The following is a 21,103-nucleotide window of genomic DNA, read 5'->3' on the forward strand; positions in this document are numbered from 1 at the left end:
AAGTTACAAACGTTGCAAATAAATAGACACCACATCTTTTTTGATGGTGGGTATAAAAAGAAAATGAATAATGGAAATGTTTTATAGCCTGCTGTTTCTTTAAATAGAACCAAATAAAATTTTTGCAATCATAATTAAAGAATTGAATGAAATCAATTCTTTAATTATGATTGCAAATGTATATTCCTAATATAACAACTAACCATTTGTAATAATTTTATAATGTTGCCCTTAAAAGAAATACAATATGTTTAAAACTCAAACCGGTTGCAGCATAAAAATACTACTTAATAAGTATTTTGGTAATAAAACTGTTAAAGAAACCTCTAACAAAAAAAAAAAAACGTATATAAAACAGGCTGATAATTGCTAACGAATTAAGAGTTTCACTTTAAACTTTTAAAGTAACATACCCCACAAACCTTTAAACAATAACAAAATGTTCAAATTTGTAAGTTTATCAAAATACTTTATATTAATTAAATAGCTCCTTAAACTATGTATGTCTACCCCTTCTCTATAGATTGCTGTATTCGCTTTGGTTGCTGTAGCTTCAGCTGCTCCTGGTTTTGTTGCTGAATCGCATCACTCCTTTGTACAACCTGCTATTTACACTAAAACTGCTGTTGTTGACACAAGTGCTTCATCGGCCATTACCCATCAAAGTTTCACCAATTTGGAGAAAAAAGTACCAGTTGTTCACACCTATGCTGCTGCACCTGTTGTAAAAACTGTTCACACTTATGAGTCTGCTCCTGTATTGAAGACTGTTTCTTATGACTCGGCTCCAGTTGTCAAAACTGTTTCCTATTCCGCTCCTATTATCAAAACTGTAGCTGCCGCTCCTGTAGTCCATACTTATGCCGCTGCTCCAGTTGTGAAATCAGTTTCCTATGCCGCTCCTGTTGTCAAAACTGTTGCTACCCCAGTAGTTCATACTTATGCTGCAGCTCCTGTGTTGAAATCTTTTGTTTCCTCACCCGTTACTTATGCCAAATTGCATCATTAAATTGTTTAATGATTCCTCTTAGAAAATGTGATATACATATATTGTTAATGTTAAATGAATGAATTGAAATAAAATGAACTCTTAAATTGAAACAAATTAGCATAGCATAAGTCGATATGTCGACAATTAAAAAAATTAAAGAAAGTCGAAACCATAGACAACAACTAGATAGGTAACTGAGAGCCAAAAACCTAATTCTGTTCTCAAAAACCTAATTCTGTTCTCAAAAACCTAATTCATGAGAATGTATTGCATGTATTTTGTTATTGTATCACCCGTATGTGTGAAAAGAGAGTAATTTTTCCATATATATTACTCTCTCCTTCCGTTCTATGTGTTTATTCTATGGACGAAACTTTGAAAAGTCGACATATTCAAAAAATTAAAAAAAATCGAATGGTCGACTTTTTCAACTAAAAAACACCAGCACTTATAAGGGACAAATTAGCATAGCATAAGTCAATAAGTCGACTATTCAAAAATTAAAAAAAGTCGAAGCTTTGAAAAGTCGATTTTTTAAAAAACGAAAAAAGTCGAAAGGCCAATTTTTTTTCATCTACATAACCCCAGCACTTATAAGGGAGCTAGCATCCATTGTGAGGCGATCCTGATCATTCTTTACAATGTTTCTTAGTGTTCCGTAGGATAAATTATGCATATTGATGCGATTTAGTTCCCTACCAGAGATTAAAAATTTCGATTTCAATATTCTTAAATATTTCCCCCATTATAAACTCAAAATTTTTAAAATATTGGGGAAATTTTTTCTACTAATTGTGCTGAAATTCTGATTTTCAATTGCTTAATTGAAATTTGTTCATAAACAACTTTTCATCCAAGTTTTAATTACTTAACTTATTGCACTGAAAAGCAGCTACTAAAAATAAACGTAAACATAAAAACCCCTACACCCCACTCTCCTTTAGCAATACAGTTGACTAAATCCCAATGACATTTGTTTATTTTAGATACTAATTCGCTATCAATCACGTTGCAATCATCATTATGTGACATCATGTCCTTTGTTAGTCTAAACCACAGTATTAATGCCAGCCAGTGAACGCCCCCTCTTACGAACATGAATTCTGTTGTGGTAATTACAATGTAATGTGTTCTACAATTGGAAATTATGAATAAAACTGAAAGTCTATTGAATAATGTAGCACAATATTGACAATGATATTATCATCACTGTCACACTCACCATATAATCAAAATAGATATTTCTGTTGCATATCAGATTTATTCATACAATCTGTGCAACAATTGTGTACTTAAATAGATATTCATAAAAAGATATTCATAACTACCAAAGGTTCGAACCAAATAATTCCAAGAATGAATGAATACTATTCAAATAAAGCCTTTGAATAAAGCTAAAACATTAGTTTTATTTTGAATGGTTTTATGGAATGAAAGGCTAATAATTTTTAATTCTGAGTTAAGATTATTTCGAATCTCTGATAATGGATTTAAGAAACAGGACTAAATCCGGAGAATAGGCTGGAAGAGGGTGCATTTCGTAGCCCAATAAATGTATCTTTGCCATGGAAACTGCACTTGTATGCGGAGAACTTTCTTATGAACCACTTTTTGCCATTGAAATTTATGGTGCAGTGTTCAAATAGTGCTTGTCAAGCTTTGCCTTGGTTTGGGTGATGGGTTTTTCCTAAAAAAATGCTTAATGAGCAGACGAAATTCACTTTTCTTACAATTTCTCCTCAAGTCACGAGGTGGTCTGCTAGCAATGGCTGCCAAACACAAACTAAATGATGCAGCTTGTTAAGATTTTGACAGGAGTCAACTGACAGATGCCTGTTAACAGGAGCAGTGTTGCAGTGACTTATTGAGCAGCCCTAGTATTTAGCTTAATTTCTAACAATCATTTAAAAAATACTCTTTACAAAAAAGTACATTATAATTTTCTAAAATGACTTTTTAAAATTCTATTTTTACAAAATATTTAAAAAGTACCAAACAATCCCATAATTTTCAAAATTTCGTTATTTTCTTGATATTAAATATTTTAAAAATTATTAAAAAAAACAAATTTTACCAATAGTTCCATTTTCCAAAATATATTTGATAAAAATACCAAAAAAGTACTTTTCTCTAAAATTAAGTTCTTTCTTAACTGTAATAATTTTTCATGATATTTAGCTTAATATCCAATGAAAATTTCAAAAATACTATTTTAAACAAGTAAGAAAGTATGATCGGTCAAGCCCGACCATATAATACCCTACACTAAGTAAAAGAGCAAAAACATTTTTCTTTTAAAATTTCAATAATTTATATTTTTGAGCGATTTTCGGAAGTGGGCCTTACATGGGAGCTATGACCAATTATGGACCGATCACCATGAAATTAGGTCGTGTGATTTATGTCTATATTAAAGTTAACTATGTTGAATTTTGTGTGTATACCACAATTTTTAAGCGATTTATGCACGTTAAAGTAATTTTCGGAAGTGGGCCTATATGGGAGCTATGACTAATTATGAACCGATCGTAACAAAAATTGGTGACATGAATTTTGTATATATAAAACTTATTTGGAGCGCAATTTGTGGAGATACATTAATAAATTAAACATTTATGACCGATAAAGTCCAATTTCGGAAGGACATTTGTATGGGGCCTAGGTGAAATAATGGACTGATTTCAGCCAGCTTCAATAGGCTTGGTCCTTGGGCCGAAAAAATAATATGTACCAAATTTCATCGAAATATCTTCAAAATTGCGACCTGTACTCTGCGCACAAGGTTTACATGGACAGCCAGCCAGCCGACCAGACGGACAGTGATTCTAAGTCGATCGGTATACTTTAAGGTGGGTGTTAGACTAATATTTTTGGGCGTTACAAACATCTGCAGAAATGCATTATACCCTCCCCACTATGGTGGTGTAGGGTATAAAAAGTACCAATAAAGTACGTTTTTCTAAAATCGTTTTAATTCACAATTTTTAAGATTTTCCAATGAAAATTTAAAAATTACTATTTTTAAAAAAGTACCAAAAAAGTACATTTTTTCTAAAATCGTTTTATTTCCCAATTTCCAAGATTTTCAGCAATATTTATAGACAATTTTGTATTTTTTCTAAAATTAAGTTCTTTCTAATTTACAAGACTTTTTTATGATACTTGTACATAGCTTAATACCCAACGAAAAATTAAAAAATACAATTTTCAAAAAAGTACCAATAAAGTACGTTTTTCTTAAGTCGTTTTAATTCACAATTTTCAAGATTTTCAGCAATATTTATATACAATTTTGTATTTTTTTCTAAAATTAAGTTTTTTCTTAATTGAAATCCATTTTTATGATATTTAGCTTAATATCCAACGAAAATTTAAAAAAAATACTATTTTTTTAAAAGTACCAATAAAGTACGTTTTCTAAAATCGCTTTAATTAACAATTTTCAAGATTTGGAGCAATATTTATAGACAATTTTATACTTTTTCTAAAACTAAGTTGTTTCTAACTAGAAAGACTTTTTTATGATACTCGGATTTAGCTAAATATCCAACAAAAATTAAAAAAATACTATTTTCAAAAGTAAGTTCATTTTTCTGAAATCGCTTAAATTCACAATTTTCAAGATTCTGAACAATATTAATAGACAATTTTTTACTTTTACTAAATTTTCCAAAAAGTACCAAAAAAGTACTTTTGTGAAAGCAGTTGCTTTTTTAATTAAATCCTTTTAAATACATTTTTCAACAATTATTATTTTTTACGTTTCTCCAACGTACTTTCTCAATGTGATAATTATTTTAATAGCTTGATATTTGGGATTTTGGGGAACTTTTTAATTCTGTTTGGGGGCAGTGAGGAAAAGTAGCTGTCAAACCTTGAAGTGAATAAATATAATTTAGGTATTCTAATCATTATTGAAGTTCTTCACTTCCAATTCTAGGTATGCATGCATGGGTAACGATCTTGTAGCGATGCGAGAGCAGGTTCTTTTGGCACATTCACAAAAGGGGTTGCTATTTAAAAGGAGTGTATGACTAAAGGTTACTCATCTTGTCAAGATATTGGGGAGATAGTGTAATCTCTTACTGTTGGGTCCAATATTGAGACATATATATTCTCGTGCTATCTCCGTCACTTGTATATTAGAGGCTTTACCGGGGATTATACGGTACATATACACTTTTAAGGTCAAGGTGAGTGGTAGCAGTGCCGAGGACCTGGATTGTTAGTCATTGTTTAATTAAACTAGCTGCTAACAGCATGGATGGTCCGATTTTTACGCGGTCACTCTTGGGAACGAAATTGATCCGAGAATAAAAATGTAAGAAACTTCTGTTTTCAGTACGATGGAGAGTCGGAGGATGGAGGAAACGTTCATAATCCTAGAGGGTGAAATCACATTCACTAACGTTAATACCAGGATTTTGGAGCATGAAGGACAGGCGAGACAAATTGAAGTGGATGGTGTTCTGGGATTGTCAAAAGACTTCTTTGGGGAAACTAGCGCCACTAAGAAGTTGGAGGAGATTGTTCTGCATTTTGACGATGAGCACCATATCACTGTGATGGTGGATGGATAGTCGGAGGAGGGGGTAAACGAACAGCAACCTAGAAGGTGAAATCACATTCACTGATGTTAATACCAGGATTTTGGAGCTTGAAGGACAGGCGAGACAACTTGAAGTGGATGGTGTTCTGGGATTGTCGAAAGACTCCTTTGGGTAAGCGCCACTCAAAAGTTGGAGGAGATAATTCTGCAATCTAACGAAAAGCACGATATTACTGTGATATCTGCTCAAAGTCAGATAACAGAAACATCCCCTCCTACTGATGGGGACATGGGGAACCAAGAGAGCCGTTCGATAGAAGGTTGTCTACATGGCGCTAAAGTCGTCAATCTTATTCGGCAGATCGCCGTTGGGGAGATGCCTAGTGCCTCTCCACGAGTTATTGATAATACCAGCCGAACAAAAGAGGATAGGACCAAAAATGGCATTAGGAAATCTCTGGCCTTTCTGGCTAAGATGGAACAGAGAGAACCCCGGCTCATTTACCGCAAAGGAGAAGTTCCTTCTGAAGAAACACAGGCAGGACGTCGCTAGATTTGAAAGAAGTAAGTTCAGTAAGTGTAATCTTGGAAGAGTCTTCTTCTCGGAGGCAACAGGTGGTTGCTGCTATCGACCTGACTAGTACTCGTAAGGGTGTATGGTCGACAACTCCAACCACAAGTCGTTCGTATAAAAATAAGGAGGATGACTTCTCTACTACCGAACAGCTCAGGGCTTCAGTCAGAGCTGCGGGTGGTAAACTGTACACCAGCCTTTGACGAAAACATAACTAGTTTTCGATGTAGTAAGTGTGTCCGGATAGGGATGTCTAAAAGATTGTCGTTAGATTACACGAATGTTATACGGTATTTACTGATAGTGTCTACATTGTAGAGGCGGTCTAGTATGTCATCAGACTTCCGAATGAATGCGGAAATTCTAGAGACTTGTAAAGCTGCAGATCTCTTTTTAGAATATGATACCAGGGATAATAAGGAGAAGTTGAAGTATGGTACTCATAGGTATGGTACAGCTATTGTAGGACGTGTGGGAACGAGAGTAAGTAATCACTACAAAGTATTTTGATTACTTAAGGCATGACATTATCAAAATTTCGTTTGGTAGTTTCATAGTTCTTTAATAATTACCTCAAATTTAACAATCATTCCACTGATTTCATAAAAATTGTTTTCTTTTTTTAAATTTTCAACAATTTAATTTAAATTTTATTACAATATAACATAAGTTTTGAACAATTAAAACATGCTTTTTAATGCAGGTACTTGGTAAAGGAAACTGGAGTCAGGATTGTCTTAACTAACGGTGCAGAGTGTACAACTGGTACTGAGTGAACTAAAGGAGCAGTAGCGAAAGTTTTAACAACAGGAACGTCAGCATAATTATGAACTGTCTTGAAAACAGGAGCAGCAGCATAGCTATGAACTACAGGTGTAGAGATAGTTTTGACAACAGGAACACTGGCGTAAGTGTGAACAAGGGGACTAGAAATAGTCACAGGAGCAGCGGCATAAGTATGCACAACAGGGCTGGAAATGGTTTTAACAACTGGAGAGCTGATAAAACCAGGAGCAGCTGAAGCCACAGCAGCCAAAGCGAAAATAACCAACTAAAATTAATAGTTATTTAAATAAATATTATGCTATAATTGAATCTACGAACAACTTACGAATTTGTACATATTTATTTCTTTAGTTTTTAATTAAGTTTTTTTATAGCTTGACTGGGAATAAGCATCTGCGGTTGTTACTTGCAAATATAACATTATTTATACAATTTTTCTTTATTTTCAGTTTCGAAGACCTCACCTAACTTCTGCTTATGTTTTGATAACAATCGTAACGCATTTAACTGGTTTGCTGGCCAATTTATCAAATTAATTTGATTTCTAGTAAATGGCTACAATTGTAAAGAATGTTACGGTTTTATGGAGGTATTTAATAATAAAATAAATTTGCAATCAATTTGTACTATGAAATACTGACACACTTTTCCTTCATTTATTCCCATTGATGTTTCAGTTGTCCTGAACAATGGCTGTTGTGGTTGACATTATTATAATGTCAAAGTGTTTATGGCTGAGAAACCGCCAAATGCCTTTGGTAATTAGTTTTTCTGCAAAATGTTGCACAACTTCTTTCCTAATAATTTTTAGTATTTTGTTGTCACAGTTATAAAGGGTGAAGCAAAATTTAAGCAGGATTTTACTTAAATAGAAAGCACACAGTTGTTTTTCCTTAGATTCTTTTTTTTTAAAGTTCAGATGTCATTGAATACTAAAGAGGGCACTCTTTTGTTCAAATTTTCCATTACCGTTTTACATAAATGTAGCAGAATTTCATTGATGCAGTATTGAATTTCCTCCTTCAATGCTGAGGTGATTGAATATATTGATTCCTTTGGTTCCAAGGTGAAACAAACTGCCACAACAAAGTTTATCCATTGTGATCTATCCTGTGCTATCAGATTCACTTCAGCCCAAGACTTTCCATTTGAGTTTGTTTCAGTTTTGATTTGTCTCCTCCAGGTGTTAGCGGCTCTGAATATTCTCCTACTGCCTTGGGGGTCCCATTAAGTTGCCATCTTGGCTACTTTGTCGTTGGTGCGTTTAAGCACATGACCAATCCAGCTCCTTTTACGATTGATCTGGATACCTATTGGTGTTTCAACTGCTCTTTCCCACAGGTCTCTTTCTGCCAAACTATCTTGAGCAGTTTTCGTAACGAGCGATCAATGAAAACCTGCATGGATTGCAAGTCGCTAGCTGTGGTAATCCAGTACACCGTTTCTGTAACTTGTGAGAAGTTTTCGCATCGAAAAAAATTTAAAAATTCTTGTAGTCATTCTGTTTTTAACAGGATGACTTCGGTAATGTTTAAACTGAATACATTAAAAGTACATACACAGTTATCGATTTACTAATACTCGACCTGTATTTAACAGGAAGTTTATAAATTTTTCGAATGAAAAGTTTCTCACATACAATACAGAAACGAGGTACAGGATTCACAGCCATACAACAGGACGGAACGAACGTTAGATGAAAAGAGGTGGATAATCCCATAAAGAAAAATTAAATATTGTTAAACTCCGTGATCTCGTTTAGGTGATTACAATTCACCTAAACGAGAGACTACACTTTTTTGTGAAAACAACATTTTGTACACATCAATATCATCTAAGGTTGGCAAAAATCCGCACCAAACTGTGTAACATTGTGGATGTCAAACGCAAAATTTAACAAAGTTATCCTGGTTAAAATATACTTCATCGATGAGAATGATTTTCATCGATGAAGTATATTTTCGACTGTGGCAGCAAAATTCTGATTATGCGTTGTTCTCTCGTGTACTACTTCATTTTTACAAACGCTAACTAAACTGACAGCTGACATTCTGCTTTTCACTGATGGTTCAAAAGGGGCGGACATGTTGTTTAGATTTCCGAAACAATGCAGTGTTCAGCAGGCTGACATTTTTAACATTAAATGGGCAGTCAATTGGTTAATAATTTGTCGCATATAGGGCAATTGGGAGGGTCAATAAATCCGCTATTTTTTTGAATATTCCAGCTCTTAGCTCAAGGGGCAACATTGCTTCTGTTAACAGGCCTCTGTCAGTTGACTCTGGTCAAAATTTGAACAAGCTGCGTTATTTAGTTTGTATTTGACAGTCATTAATAGCAGGCTACCTCGCGATTTGAGGAGAAATTGGAAAAAAGTGAATTTCATCTCCAAATATAGGCTAAGCTTGATAAATACTATGGGAATTCTGCACCATCAATTTTAATGGTAAAAAAGTGGTAAACTAAATTTCGTTGTGACGGTAAGAGCACAAAAGATGCCGAACGTTCTGGACATCCAATAGAGATCTCTACACGCAAAACAATTCAAAAAATATCACGATATTGCGGAAGCCATAGGCATCTCTCATGGCTCTCAGTAGTTTCAGTTTTGTATGAGACAGTTTTCTGTACACATGTGCCATTTCGATGGCAGAAATCCATGAATTAAGCTACGAAATGCTCCCTCTTCCACCCTATTCTACGGATTTAGCTTCGAGTGACTATTTGTTGTTTCCAAAAATGAAGAAACATTTGATTTTTGATGAACTCTACGATTATGAACAGACATAGTGGTCCACAGAGACTACTTCCAGAGCAATATGGCCTGAATATAATTGTCGTCTAGCGATTGATATTAAGCTCCTGAATCTAGTAACGGTCATCACTGGTCACTGCATGTTCGGCTAGTACGCCTGCAGGGAGAGGTAGAGACGGCTAAACACCTTCTCTAGTACTGTCCGTCCCTAGATCTGAAATTCGTAACCTTTTTGCACGACTGTCAGAGGTGGAGATCAGAAGGATAAATGTCTTCATTTGTGCGTTTGAATGGTTTCGTTAAGAACTTTTAATTTTGTGTAGGATCCATATCAAAACGAACAGAAAACTGCTATTTTCGGATTTGACATCTTCGATTTTAATGAAATTTACCACACATATTACGGTTCCAAAGGGTTCCTCAAATCAATGACTTTTTCATCGAAAATATCGCGATTTGAAAATTCAAAAATTTGTGAAAATTGTCTGAAATTATATACACATAATTGTCCATAACATTGAAACTACTCAAAGTCCAACATAATTTTTGATACCATTTTAAGGGCAAACAAAGATTTTGTCCCTAAAATGATGTGAATAAAATTGTTTACTTCCAAAAGGTTAAAGGTCAATTTTCGAAGTATATATTTCAATGTAAAAAATATCAAAGATCGCGGTGTTAAAAATTCAGAAAGAACATAGTATGAGAACACCTAAATTATTAAAGAACACGGTATTAGGACACCTAAACTCTCTACTATATTCGGGCAAAATAATTTCGATGGAGACTCGATTAGTTCAGGAGTTATAAAGAAAAACGTTATTATAAGTACTTTTTTTCATATAAATTCATATAAAAATTTAAGCAAATAGAAAACAGAACACAGGTCTTTAAATTTTTGATATGAATTTATATGAAAAAAAGTACTTATAATAACGTTTTTCGTTATAACTCCTGAACTACTACCGCGATCTTTGAAATATATACTATAAGTATTGAACTTTAACCTTTTGGAAGTAAACAATTTTATTCACACCATTTTAAGGACAATGTCTTTGAGTAGTTTAATAGTTATGGGAAATTATTTATTTGTACATAAATTTTGGAATTTTTAAAATATTTTTCAATTTTCAAATCGCGATATTTTTACATCGGAATGAGTTTCTATTGAAAATGTCACTAATATGAGAAACATATTCGATATATTATGTATGTGGTAAATTTCATTTAAATCGGAGATGGTAAATCCGACTGCTGTCCGTTTTCACATGGATTTTCCTAACTTTTTCATTCCAGGTATCACATATAACAGCCTGTTTAAACTTTACTACACGTATCGAGCCCTTAGCGCCAAATTATCGTAAGCGACATTTTCAAAAAAAAAATTTTATTGTAAAAATTAAAATTTTATGGACCGACTTATGTTTTACCGTTCTCAGAATATCAAAATTATAGGGGGTAAGATTTTATCGTAAGTCAATGTTTACATTTTACAGTAATTGAATTTTATCGTAAGCGACACATATTGGTATAGGAAAAAAGAGGGAAATAAATCTGTAACTTCTAAACGGTTAGATTGGTTTGAATGAAATTTCATATGCGCAAAGAAGAAGTGTTGTGGAGTTTAAGTTCTGAACATGGACCTCATAGGCCCACCAGGGGCGCGACCAAAGTTCCTCAATGTAGGACTCCTAGGGTATGTTTGTGTTCCGATTTAAAAAAAATACACATATAAAATCTTTTCATCCAGCGCTACAAAATTATCTCTTTTAGCTTAGGAGATATTCGCATTTGAAAATTAAATTTTTAACAAAATTAAATTTTTACCCAACCTACAACAGTTTTTTGATAACAGCGTATCCAAATATTTTCCGATTTTCTTTAGTTTTCCTTCATTAAACTAACAACATATGTATGTGTCAAATAGAAAAAGAAGTCCAAAGTTATATGCATTTTAATTTAAAAAATTTAAAAAGCCTATTTTTCGCTAATTTTTTTTGGGAAAAAATAACTTTTTTTCTTTTTAAGTTATCGCAAAAAAATTCTAAAAGGATATACAAGGAATTTATACTTTCTGAAAGCTAAGCTTTCATAAAATATTTTTATTAAAAAAAACATTAAACAATTTTCTTACCGAGGGGACCAGGTCCATTCAAAAACACCTATTTTTTATGTAAAATTAAAATTTAGGGCAAAAATTCTCAAATCGCATATTCGATATCAAAATATAGTAACCGATTTTAGATGGCTCAATATGCTTTTAATTATTTTGTAAAGAGTTCCGATAACTCAGACCCTGGTATGGATATTATAGCCAAAAAACTAAAAATTACCATTTTTGGAATTTTTCAACACTTTTTTGAAAATTGCGGGATTGCTGATAATAAATTTCAAAATTCGTTTTTATTTTTCCATTTTAAATAGAAAATTTTACATAACTGTGAAATTTCATTAAAAACTATTCATAAATAAGAATTTTATTTCAATTCGAAAAATTTGTATCTATGCAAAAATTCAATAAAAAACATTTTTTGTCACATTTTTCAATAAAGTATTCCATGAATTTTTTTGGGTCAATAGTTATAAATATTTTTGAAAAATAGACAAATAGCTTGAATGAAATTATATTATATCGCATCATAACATTTTTAATTTTATGTATAAATTTCAAAATAATCGAAAAAACCTTCTCCTGTAAAATTTGTGTTTTGTCGCTTACGATAATTTGGCGCTAAGGGCTCGATAGGGTGGCAAATTTAAAAATTTGTCTGCTAATAATTGGATTTTGGATCCTAAATAATAGCGAAACGATGTATGTCTGTTGAAACTAAATATCCGTTGTCTTCAAATAACTTACGAAAATGGTTCTACTTACTTAACTTAATTGCAAGTAATACAGAACTTATTTTGTAATCATAATAAGGTATATATATTAATCTGTAACAACAAGATTTGTAGATTTAAACTAACCTGGTTATTTAAACAGCCACCTAACAAATAGAGTAATAACCCAAATTCTTTTAATTACCAAATACACATTCTATAACTGTTTCTGTATTATGACTCCCACATAGTTTAGCAAAATATTATTTGCGAATTTTCTAGGAAAATTTATTATTATTTTCAAGGAAAATATTATTATTATTATTATACTTGTGCAATTCTTTATAACTTTGGCCACTGGCCATCAAAAAGAAAATTAACAAGAATTCATAATATTGGTTATTGGAAGAATTCAACAATTATGTACGCTATACTAGACTAAGAACAAAATGAGTTATAAAATGTCTAACTTATAAAATGATGTTTTAAATAATACCAAATAACAATAAACTAACTTAAGGGCACTACTGTAATATTACAATAATTTAATAACAATTTCAATTACTTAATTTATAAGCAAGACATTCAAATAAAAAAAAATTATATCAAACATCATTAAAATGACTTAAGAACTCATAGCACTGCACTATGATTCAATTGTTTATGGCTTTAAGTTTTAAAATGATAACCAAAACCAGTTAAAGTTTGCTCGAAGTTTAGTTTGACAAAAAAAAAGTATAAAATATTTGGTTTTTTTGTATAACGTTATCAGTTTAACTTACACCCTTTAAAGTAAAACATTGACAACTATACAAACTTTAACAAAATGTTCAAATTTGTAAGTGCTTTTAAAGATAATAGTAATTTCAAATTAATGATTTTCTTCTTTAACTTTTTCTACAGTTATCTGTATTTGCTTTGGTTGCTGTTGCTTCAGCTGCTCCTGGTTTTATCACAGAATCTCATCACTCCTTTGTACAACCTGCTGTTTTGACTAAAACTGCTGTTGTTGACACAAGTGCTTCATCGGCCATTACCCATCAAAGTTTCACCAATTTGGAGAAAAAAGTACCAGTTGTTCACACCTATGCTGCTGCTGCACCTGTTGTAAAAACTGTTCACACTTATGAGTCTGCTCCTGTATTGAAGTCTGTTTCTTATGACTCGGCTCCTGTTGTTAAGACTGTTCACAGTTATGAGTCAGCTCCTGTAGTGAAATCTGTTTCCTATGCTCCTGTTGTAAAAACTTTCGCTGCCTCCCCAGTTGTTCATACTTATGAAACTGCTCCAGTTTTGAAATCAGTTTCATATTCTGCTCCTATTGTTAAAACTGTTGCTGCTGCTCCTGTAGTGCACACTTATGCTGCTGCTCCCGTGGTGCACTCTGCTCCTTTCGTAAAGACTGTTCATCATTCTGCTCCCGTTGCCTATACCAGCTACCACCATTAAGTTTGTTAAATTTTTGAGGATTTTAAAGAAAATGTGATATTGAAAATAAAAATTGTTAAAAAAAAACGAACTTTACAGAATTGTGTTTTCCTTACCCCTCTTGGGAGAATATGGCTTCTACAAAGCATCTCTTACTCGGTTTGCTGCTGTTTTTGAGCATTCCCACGAAGGATTTCATTTCCATAGTTATAAAGGATAGAGAATAAAGGATATTTAAGTATAATAAAATTATTTCTGATAGTTATACCCTGCAAGGTTATATATAAGATGAAGTGGTTTGAATTAGATGAATCATGTATGATTTTAGAGATAATTCAAGCTCGATGTATTGACTACGTTATTTTGGTGAAAGATATTAAGTTTTATATGCTCCACTGTGCAGAATCTAAATTTTTTTGGAAAGCTCTTTTTAACCATTGGTATTTATCAAGCTCAGACCTGGTTTGAATGATGATTTTATTCCGAACGAAATTCCCATTTTTCCATTTGTCAAACACAAACTAAATGATGCAGCTTGTTCAAATGTTGACACCAGTCAACTGACAGATGCCTGTTGAAAGCAGCAGTGTTGCCATTTCACTTAAAAGGCGACAAATTCAAAAAGTCACGGATTTATTAACCCGCCCTCGCATTTCCTATACATCTTGTATTTTCATCTTTTATAAAAGAGGACTTAAATTGTTATAAGAAGCAATTCTCTGTTGAGAGTAGAAGATTCAATTTGGAATAATCTGCCTTCCAAAAGTCAAAGACATTTTCCTCATTTAGAACAGGTTTTGTCGATACTTGAGTTTTAATGAATGCTCTAATTTCAGGAGTAGGATGATAAGCATATTTTGGTGTCGATAGTGGATTAATGCGCTGTATATTAAATTGATCAGGTTGATCGACAAACACTAAATCCCGAAATTTTCTTAATATATTTGGTATGCCATTTATTTGAAAACCAGCCAAATCTGCTATGGAATCTTATAGGTCCATATTTGATTCGAAGCTTATTGATGAACTTAAAAAATTTTAATCAGGAGTTTTACTCCACATTATTTGGTGTATGACTTATTTTGAAACATTTGTACAATACAAAGTTATTCAAAGAATTGGACATTGTTAGCTGTGATCTCTTCCCATCTTTCTGGCAACATATGGATTTCGAACCAAAAGAACTACTCATCTTTTGATGCCAAGAATAAATCAAGCCAATTTCGGATACTCTGTTCTAAAGTGAAGCGTATCCCAGAGAGAGCGTTCTGCACCGATCGAAACAAATGGTAGTCGGACGGGCCACAGTCTCGACTATAAGGCGGATGAGGCAAAACTTCGCAAGCACTTCATTCTAAATAGTTTTTAAACAATCATTGCGTTGTAATGATGGAATATTATCGACTCAAGTTTGACCACATATTCTGGGCATTTTGCGGCCAATGATTGCTTCAAACAAATCAGTTGCGTTCGGTACAGGTTCCCTGTGATTGTCTGATCAAATCTGAACAGCTCATAACAGATAGGACCCTTTTGGTCCCACCAATTACAGAACATTACTTTAGCGCCATGGATATTTGCCTTTCATGTCGATTCGGCTGGCTGACCAGGCTTCACTTACGATCTCTTACGCTTCGGATTATCGTAATGCATCCATTTTCATCGCAAGTAATGATTCGGTGCAAAAATGATTTTCTTTTATCGAGTTCAAGCTGCATTTCAGACATACAAAATCTTCTTTCGGCTTCAATTCGTATGGTACACAATTTCCCTGCTTTTGGATGAATCCTGCTGCTCGCAAACATTTTGAAATTGCTGTTTGAGTAGCTCCCAATCGTTTTGTAAGCTCTTTTTTATTTAACAAAAATCTTCATGGAGTAATGCCTCCAATTCTTGGTCTTCAAACTTTGTTGGCTTCCATGTGAAAGTCACCACTTCTGAACCGCAAAAACCATGTATTGCACGTTGAAACCGATGAAACACATTTACCATAAGCTTCGGTGAGCAATCGGTGTGCTTCAGCGGCACTTTTTTTTACTCTATCACGTCTATATATTTAAAATTTACGGAATTCTTGGAGCCATGTTTCAGTTAGGACTATGATGTTTTACTCAATGTCAAAGTTTTACTGATAAAAGCGCTTTACTGATTATTAGATTCATTAATGGTACATTTAAGATTTAACAGATTACTCAATTGAATTAGTTCTTTGGATAATAACCAGCAGCCTTTGGAAGAGTTACGTTTTTTTTGAGGAATGTCGAACAATTGTATTGTTTTGGCAAAAACTTGGAAGGACTCTCAGCAACAATAATCTTAAATGGTGCTCTATTGCGGGCATTAATCTTATAGATTTGGCAATAATTGTATAACTCCATGGCAAGATTTGTTCAAATATAATAAATATTCGTTGAAGAAAGTGTCTAAAAAATCACGATTTGTTCCTAATATAGAAAACCACATTTTCTGAAATATTTCATTCCCAACAACTTAAGTAATTTAACCCAGCCCATTTCTCTTAAATGTTCTATATGACAATTTAAATATTTTAAAGGATTATTTCAAGTTTTATTTACAATAAGCTTTATGTTATTGTTATATAATTTTAATCCACTTAGAATCCGCATTTCTCAACTCTACTAAAACAAAACAAAAAAACTTTTAAAGACAGTTGACAGCAAAATCTCAATTTCAAGCAACAACAGTTCAAGATATTCTATCTAAAAATAAATGCAGGTCAGTAAACGTAAATTATGTGTACAAATGTTTATTATCTTAAACACAAACCAAAGAAATAAAAACTAAAACCAAAAATTATTGAAAAAAAAAAAACAAGCAGACAAAAGACTCAATCAAAATAATGACAAAGACATTAAAGTACTAAAGTAGGTACCAAATTTTATGAAAATATATAAAAAAGAACCGGTTAAAGGTTTAAAATTGAAGTTTTAAATCAATTGAAACATTAAGCAATGTAAATAAACCTACAAAACCAACAACATTATAATCAAATAGCAAATAACTGTAGAAAACTTTGGGTATAAATTAACTGTGATTACTTTGTAATGTCATCAGTTCATTTTCATTCTTTTGAAATTCAACAACTTCCTCTTTATACAATATGTTCAAATTCATTGCTTTATTCGCTTTGGTTGCTGTAGCCTCAGCTGCTCCTGGTTTTGTTGCTGAATCGCATCACTCCTTTGTACAACCTGCTGTTTTGACTAAAACTGCTGTGATTGACACAAGTGCCTCGTCGGCCATTACCCATCAAAGTTTCACCAATTTGGAGAAAAAAGTACCAGTTGTTCACACCTATGCTGCTGCTCCTGTTGTAAAAACTGTTCACACTTATGAGTCTGCTCCTGTTTTGAAGACTGTCGCTGCCTCGCCTGTTGTTCATACCTATGAAACTGCTCCTGTTGTTAAGACTGTAGCTGCTGCTCCTGTTGTGCACACTTATGCCTCTGCTCCTTTAGTGCACTCTTATGCTGCTGCTCCTGCTGTCCATACCTATGCTGCTGCTCCCGTTGTGCACTCTCTACCAGTTGTACACTCTGCTCCTGTTCTTAAGACAGTAGTTTCTTCCCCAATTGCCTATCATTCTTATCATTAAACAATTTTATTCACTAAATTTGTGCCAACTAAATCCATAAAAATAAAAATAATTTAAATAAAATTTGTTAAAAATCTTTAAAATTAAATAAAGTTGTTTCTAATCAAGCTCAGGAAAACCTTTCATTACAATAATTTTAATGGAAACATTATCAATTTCCAGAAATCATTAAGTACAATATCAATGGTCGAGATTAAAGTTACCGGATTCATAATATATAAGATATTTTTCTTGTTTAACACATTGACTGCCACGTCGGACACATATGTGTGACACTGCACTATGCGGTTTACGCCACGTCGGACACATATGTCCGACACGACTTTTATTCTCTCTAGCCATGACAGACAATAGTGCTGGATTTTAAGAATTTTTTCGATGTTGTCTGGAAGTTCCTCATCAAAACTGTAATCTTCACATTCTTTATCACTTTCTGAACTTGTACTGAGTATTTTTTCTAACTCAGTATCCCATAAAAAATTCCTTTTCGCCATTTCGTAAGACCCTCTTATTTATAAAAAAAAAATATGTTTCTAAGCAGTAAATAATACTGACAGTAGCCTAAATTCCAATATTGACGTTTTCGAAGAGATTACGCAAAGAAAATGCTGTGGCCCCCAGCATCTTATTTGCTAAAAGTGCCTTGGCAGTCAATGTGTTAAAGTCAAGCTAAGTCCTTTAAATGACCTTGATTTGAGGAAATATGAAAACTATAAAATAATAAGTGCAAAACTGGTCGACTGAAAAATCAATGTTTAAGTTTATAACTCACTTCTATTGCCTTAATAAATAATGTATAGAGTTAAGTTTATTCGGTGATAGTGTCAATGTCCAATTTCATCACGATATTAGTTATTATAAGACATTTATGAATGTTCAAGTCATTTGCTAAGTGAGACCTTGTATGAGGACTAGGAACAGTATAATTTCAGAGTACTTAGTTAGAACTAATTTGCACAATATTGTATCAGGACTGCTCAAACAGTATTCCGGAGGGAGATTTGTATGGGAGTTAGGTGAAAACATGGACCGATATTGTTCAATAACAGACAAACCGTATCAGCCAGCTAGCTCCTTTTGTTTTGTTCGTGTTTTCAACAGATAGACAGACGGCCAGAGCGACGTACATAGCTAGATTTTAAGAATCTTGTGTAAATATATAAGATACATGACTTAAAAATGCGGGATATACAGTAGATGGCGTGTTTTTTGAACGCGGTTTTTGTTTTTAATAACTTATATGTCATTTTGAAGGCTACATATCTGTCATGTATTCTTACTTAGTTATTGAACGTTATAGTGGAAACAACAAAGTTTTTTTTCTTTCCAATATGTCGAATTTTGTACCAACAAATCGTCATATGCGGGAAGTTTTACTTTACTTCTTTAATTTGAAAAAGTGAAGACCAAGAATTGGGGGCATTTCTGCATGAAGATTTTTGTAAAACTCAACAAGAGCTTGCAAAATTATTGGGAGCTACACAAGCAGGAATTTCAAAACGCAACAGGTTTCATCCAAAAGCAGGGAAATTTGGTAGCATACGAATTCAAGCCGAGAGAACTTGAAAGACTATTTTTAACCTCCAAAATTATGCTTAAACGTTATAAAAAAAATATCATTGTTGCACCGAATAATTAATCCATTAAGATAACCCGAAGCGTAAGAGATCGTATGTGCCGAATCAAACCCAAAGCCAAATATCCATGGAGCTTAGGTAATTCTCTGTAGTTGATGTGACCAAAATGATCCTATTTATTATGAGCTGCAGAAATCTGACCAGCCCATGTACCGAACGCAACTGATTCGTTTGAAGCGTGTATTGGCTGAAAAACGCCCAGAATATTCGGCCAGACATAAAACCGTAATATTCCATCGACCACATGTTGCAATAGTGGTTGGAAAGTTTTACCTTACCCTCGTTATAATCCAGACCGTAACCCGTCCAACTACTATTTGCTTCGATCGAACGTATCCGATATTGGCTTGATTCATTCTTGGCCTATAAATGTGAGAGTTTGGCTTGGAATCCATATGTTGGGAGAAAAATGGGAAAAGATCATAGCTAACAATGACCAATACTTTGAATACATTTAAATTGTATAAATGTTTCAAAGTAAAACCAACAAATTTGAAAGAAAAATTCCTCATTTTTAAGTCATACATACCAAATATATTCTAATATTTTTATACCCTTCACCTTCGTGAGAAGGGTATATATAAGTTTGTCATTCCGTTTGTAATTTCTACATTTTTCATTTCCGATCCTATAAAGTATATATATTCTGGATCCTTATAGATAGCGGAGTCGATTAAGCCATGTCCGTCTGTCTGTCTGTCTGTCTGTTGAAATCAATTTTCTGAAGACCCCAGATATCTTCGGGATCCAAATCTTCAATAATTCTGTCAGATATGCTTTCGAGAAGTTTGCTATTTAAAATCAGCAAAATCGGTCCACAAATGGCTGAGATATGAGGAAAAAACCAGGACAACCTCTATTTTTGACCTATTTTTTACCTATATCTGGATTACTAAGACATTAATATAGACAATATGGATATCTAATGATAGATATTTCGAAGACATTTGCAACGACGAATATAAGACCATAGTAAGACGGACCTACAATGGGTCAAAATCGGAAAAAAATTTTGAACCCGAATTTTTTTTTCACCAAAAAAAAAATTGAAAAAACCAAAAAAATTTTAAAATTTAAAAAAAAAAAATTTTAAATTTAAGAAAAAAATTGAAAATAACAATTAGAAAATTTTTTTTTCCAAAAAATGAAAAAAGCAACTTCAGAAAAAAAATAAATTTTATTTACCTAAAAATATTTAAAATTTTTATTTTGAAGTATAATTTGGTGAAGGGTATATAAGATTCGGCACAGCCGAATATAGCACTCTTACTTGTTCAATATTGGTCTTAAATTTAGTTAAAAGAATTTGGTTATCTAAAAACCCCCTGTCGGAGCACAAAGGTTTAAAATTTGTACCTATTTCGGTCTTAATATAATAATTTTGCTACATGTTTTTATTTTAATGAAGTACCCCAATTCATAACTTGGCGCGAAAGGTACAAACACATATTCTAAAAAAAAACAAATTTTTAAAAAGTTTTTAAAGGCTGGTAGGAGCGAAAGTTGAAAAGTTTCTTATTGCATGTGATTTATATTTATTATAAGCAATTTATACCTAAAGGATCAATGATTCTGTTTGAAAATATTGATGAAGGATTGGAAGGACCATATAAAATTAAAAGTTTTTTGTTGGTTTATAGATATTTTCTTTTGAATTAAAATCGTATTTACATATTAAAGTAATTTATGCGTTTCATAAAGGAAGGTGATTCCATTTGAAATAAGATGAATAAATGATACGAAGTAGCACAAAATATTAAAGGTTATTTGTGGGTTTTATTGACTTTTCCTTTTAAATTTAAATCAAACCTATATATTATTTTTTTTTTTATATTATTAAAACACCTAACATCACAGATTTTTTAAAGGTTTTAAATTTCTTGAGATTTGATATAGAATCACTGGTTTTTTTACAGCTCAATAAAACAAAAGTTTGGTCTGAAT

The 21,103-nt window shown here is 32.7% G+C and overlaps 4 protein-coding genes across 4 annotated transcripts; 3 read left to right on the forward strand and 1 right to left on the reverse strand.

The window, feature by feature from the left end:
- Nucleotides 1-439: 439 nt before the first annotated feature.
- LOC135955798 (cuticle protein 16.5-like) lies at nt 440-1,038 on the forward strand. Its single transcript, XM_065506164.1, has 2 exons — nt 440-451; nt 524-1,038. Exons 1-2 carry the CDS (start codon nt 440-442, stop codon nt 1,007-1,009), a joined length of 498 nt encoding a protein of 165 aa, XP_065362236.1. The 3' UTR covers nt 1,010-1,038.
- A 5,770-nt stretch (nt 1,039-6,808) lies between these two features.
- LOC135955331 (pupal cuticle protein G1A-like) lies at nt 6,809-7,237 on the reverse strand. Its single transcript, XM_065505683.1, has 2 exons — nt 7,226-7,237; nt 6,809-7,165 (listed from the first exon to the last, which is right to left on the reverse strand). Exons 1-2 carry the CDS (start codon nt 7,235-7,237, stop codon nt 6,809-6,811), a joined length of 369 nt encoding a protein of 122 aa, XP_065361755.1.
- A 6,026-nt stretch (nt 7,238-13,263) lies between these two features.
- LOC135954742 (cuticle protein-like) lies at nt 13,264-13,992 on the forward strand. The gene is made up of 2 exons (XM_065504968.1): nt 13,264-13,316; nt 13,382-13,992. The coding sequence occupies exons 1-2, from the start codon at nt 13,305-13,307 to the stop codon at nt 13,925-13,927; spliced, it is 558 nt and encodes a 185-aa protein (XP_065361040.1). The 5' UTR covers nt 13,264-13,304; the 3' UTR covers nt 13,928-13,992.
- A 3,007-nt stretch (nt 13,993-16,999) lies between these two features.
- LOC135954743 (pupal cuticle protein C1B-like) lies at nt 17,000-17,629 on the forward strand. The gene has a single exon (XM_065504969.1). The coding sequence runs from the start codon at nt 17,028-17,030 to the stop codon at nt 17,520-17,522; it is 495 nt and encodes a 164-aa protein (XP_065361041.1). The 5' UTR covers nt 17,000-17,027; the 3' UTR covers nt 17,523-17,629.
- The last annotated feature ends 3,474 nt before the right edge of the window (nt 17,630-21,103 follow it).

This window comes from Calliphora vicina, chromosome 3 (genome assembly GCF_958450345.1).
Source record: "Calliphora vicina chromosome 3, idCalVici1.1, whole genome shotgun sequence".
Taxonomy (NCBI): Eukaryota; Metazoa; Arthropoda; class Insecta; order Diptera; family Calliphoridae; genus Calliphora; species Calliphora vicina.

Bases quoted from the DNA above. Each gene is read 5' to 3' on its own strand.
- LOC135954743 (XM_065504969.1), top strand. From the start codon at position 17,028: ATGTTCAAATTCATTGCTTTATTCGCTTTGGTTGCTGTAGCCTCAGCT.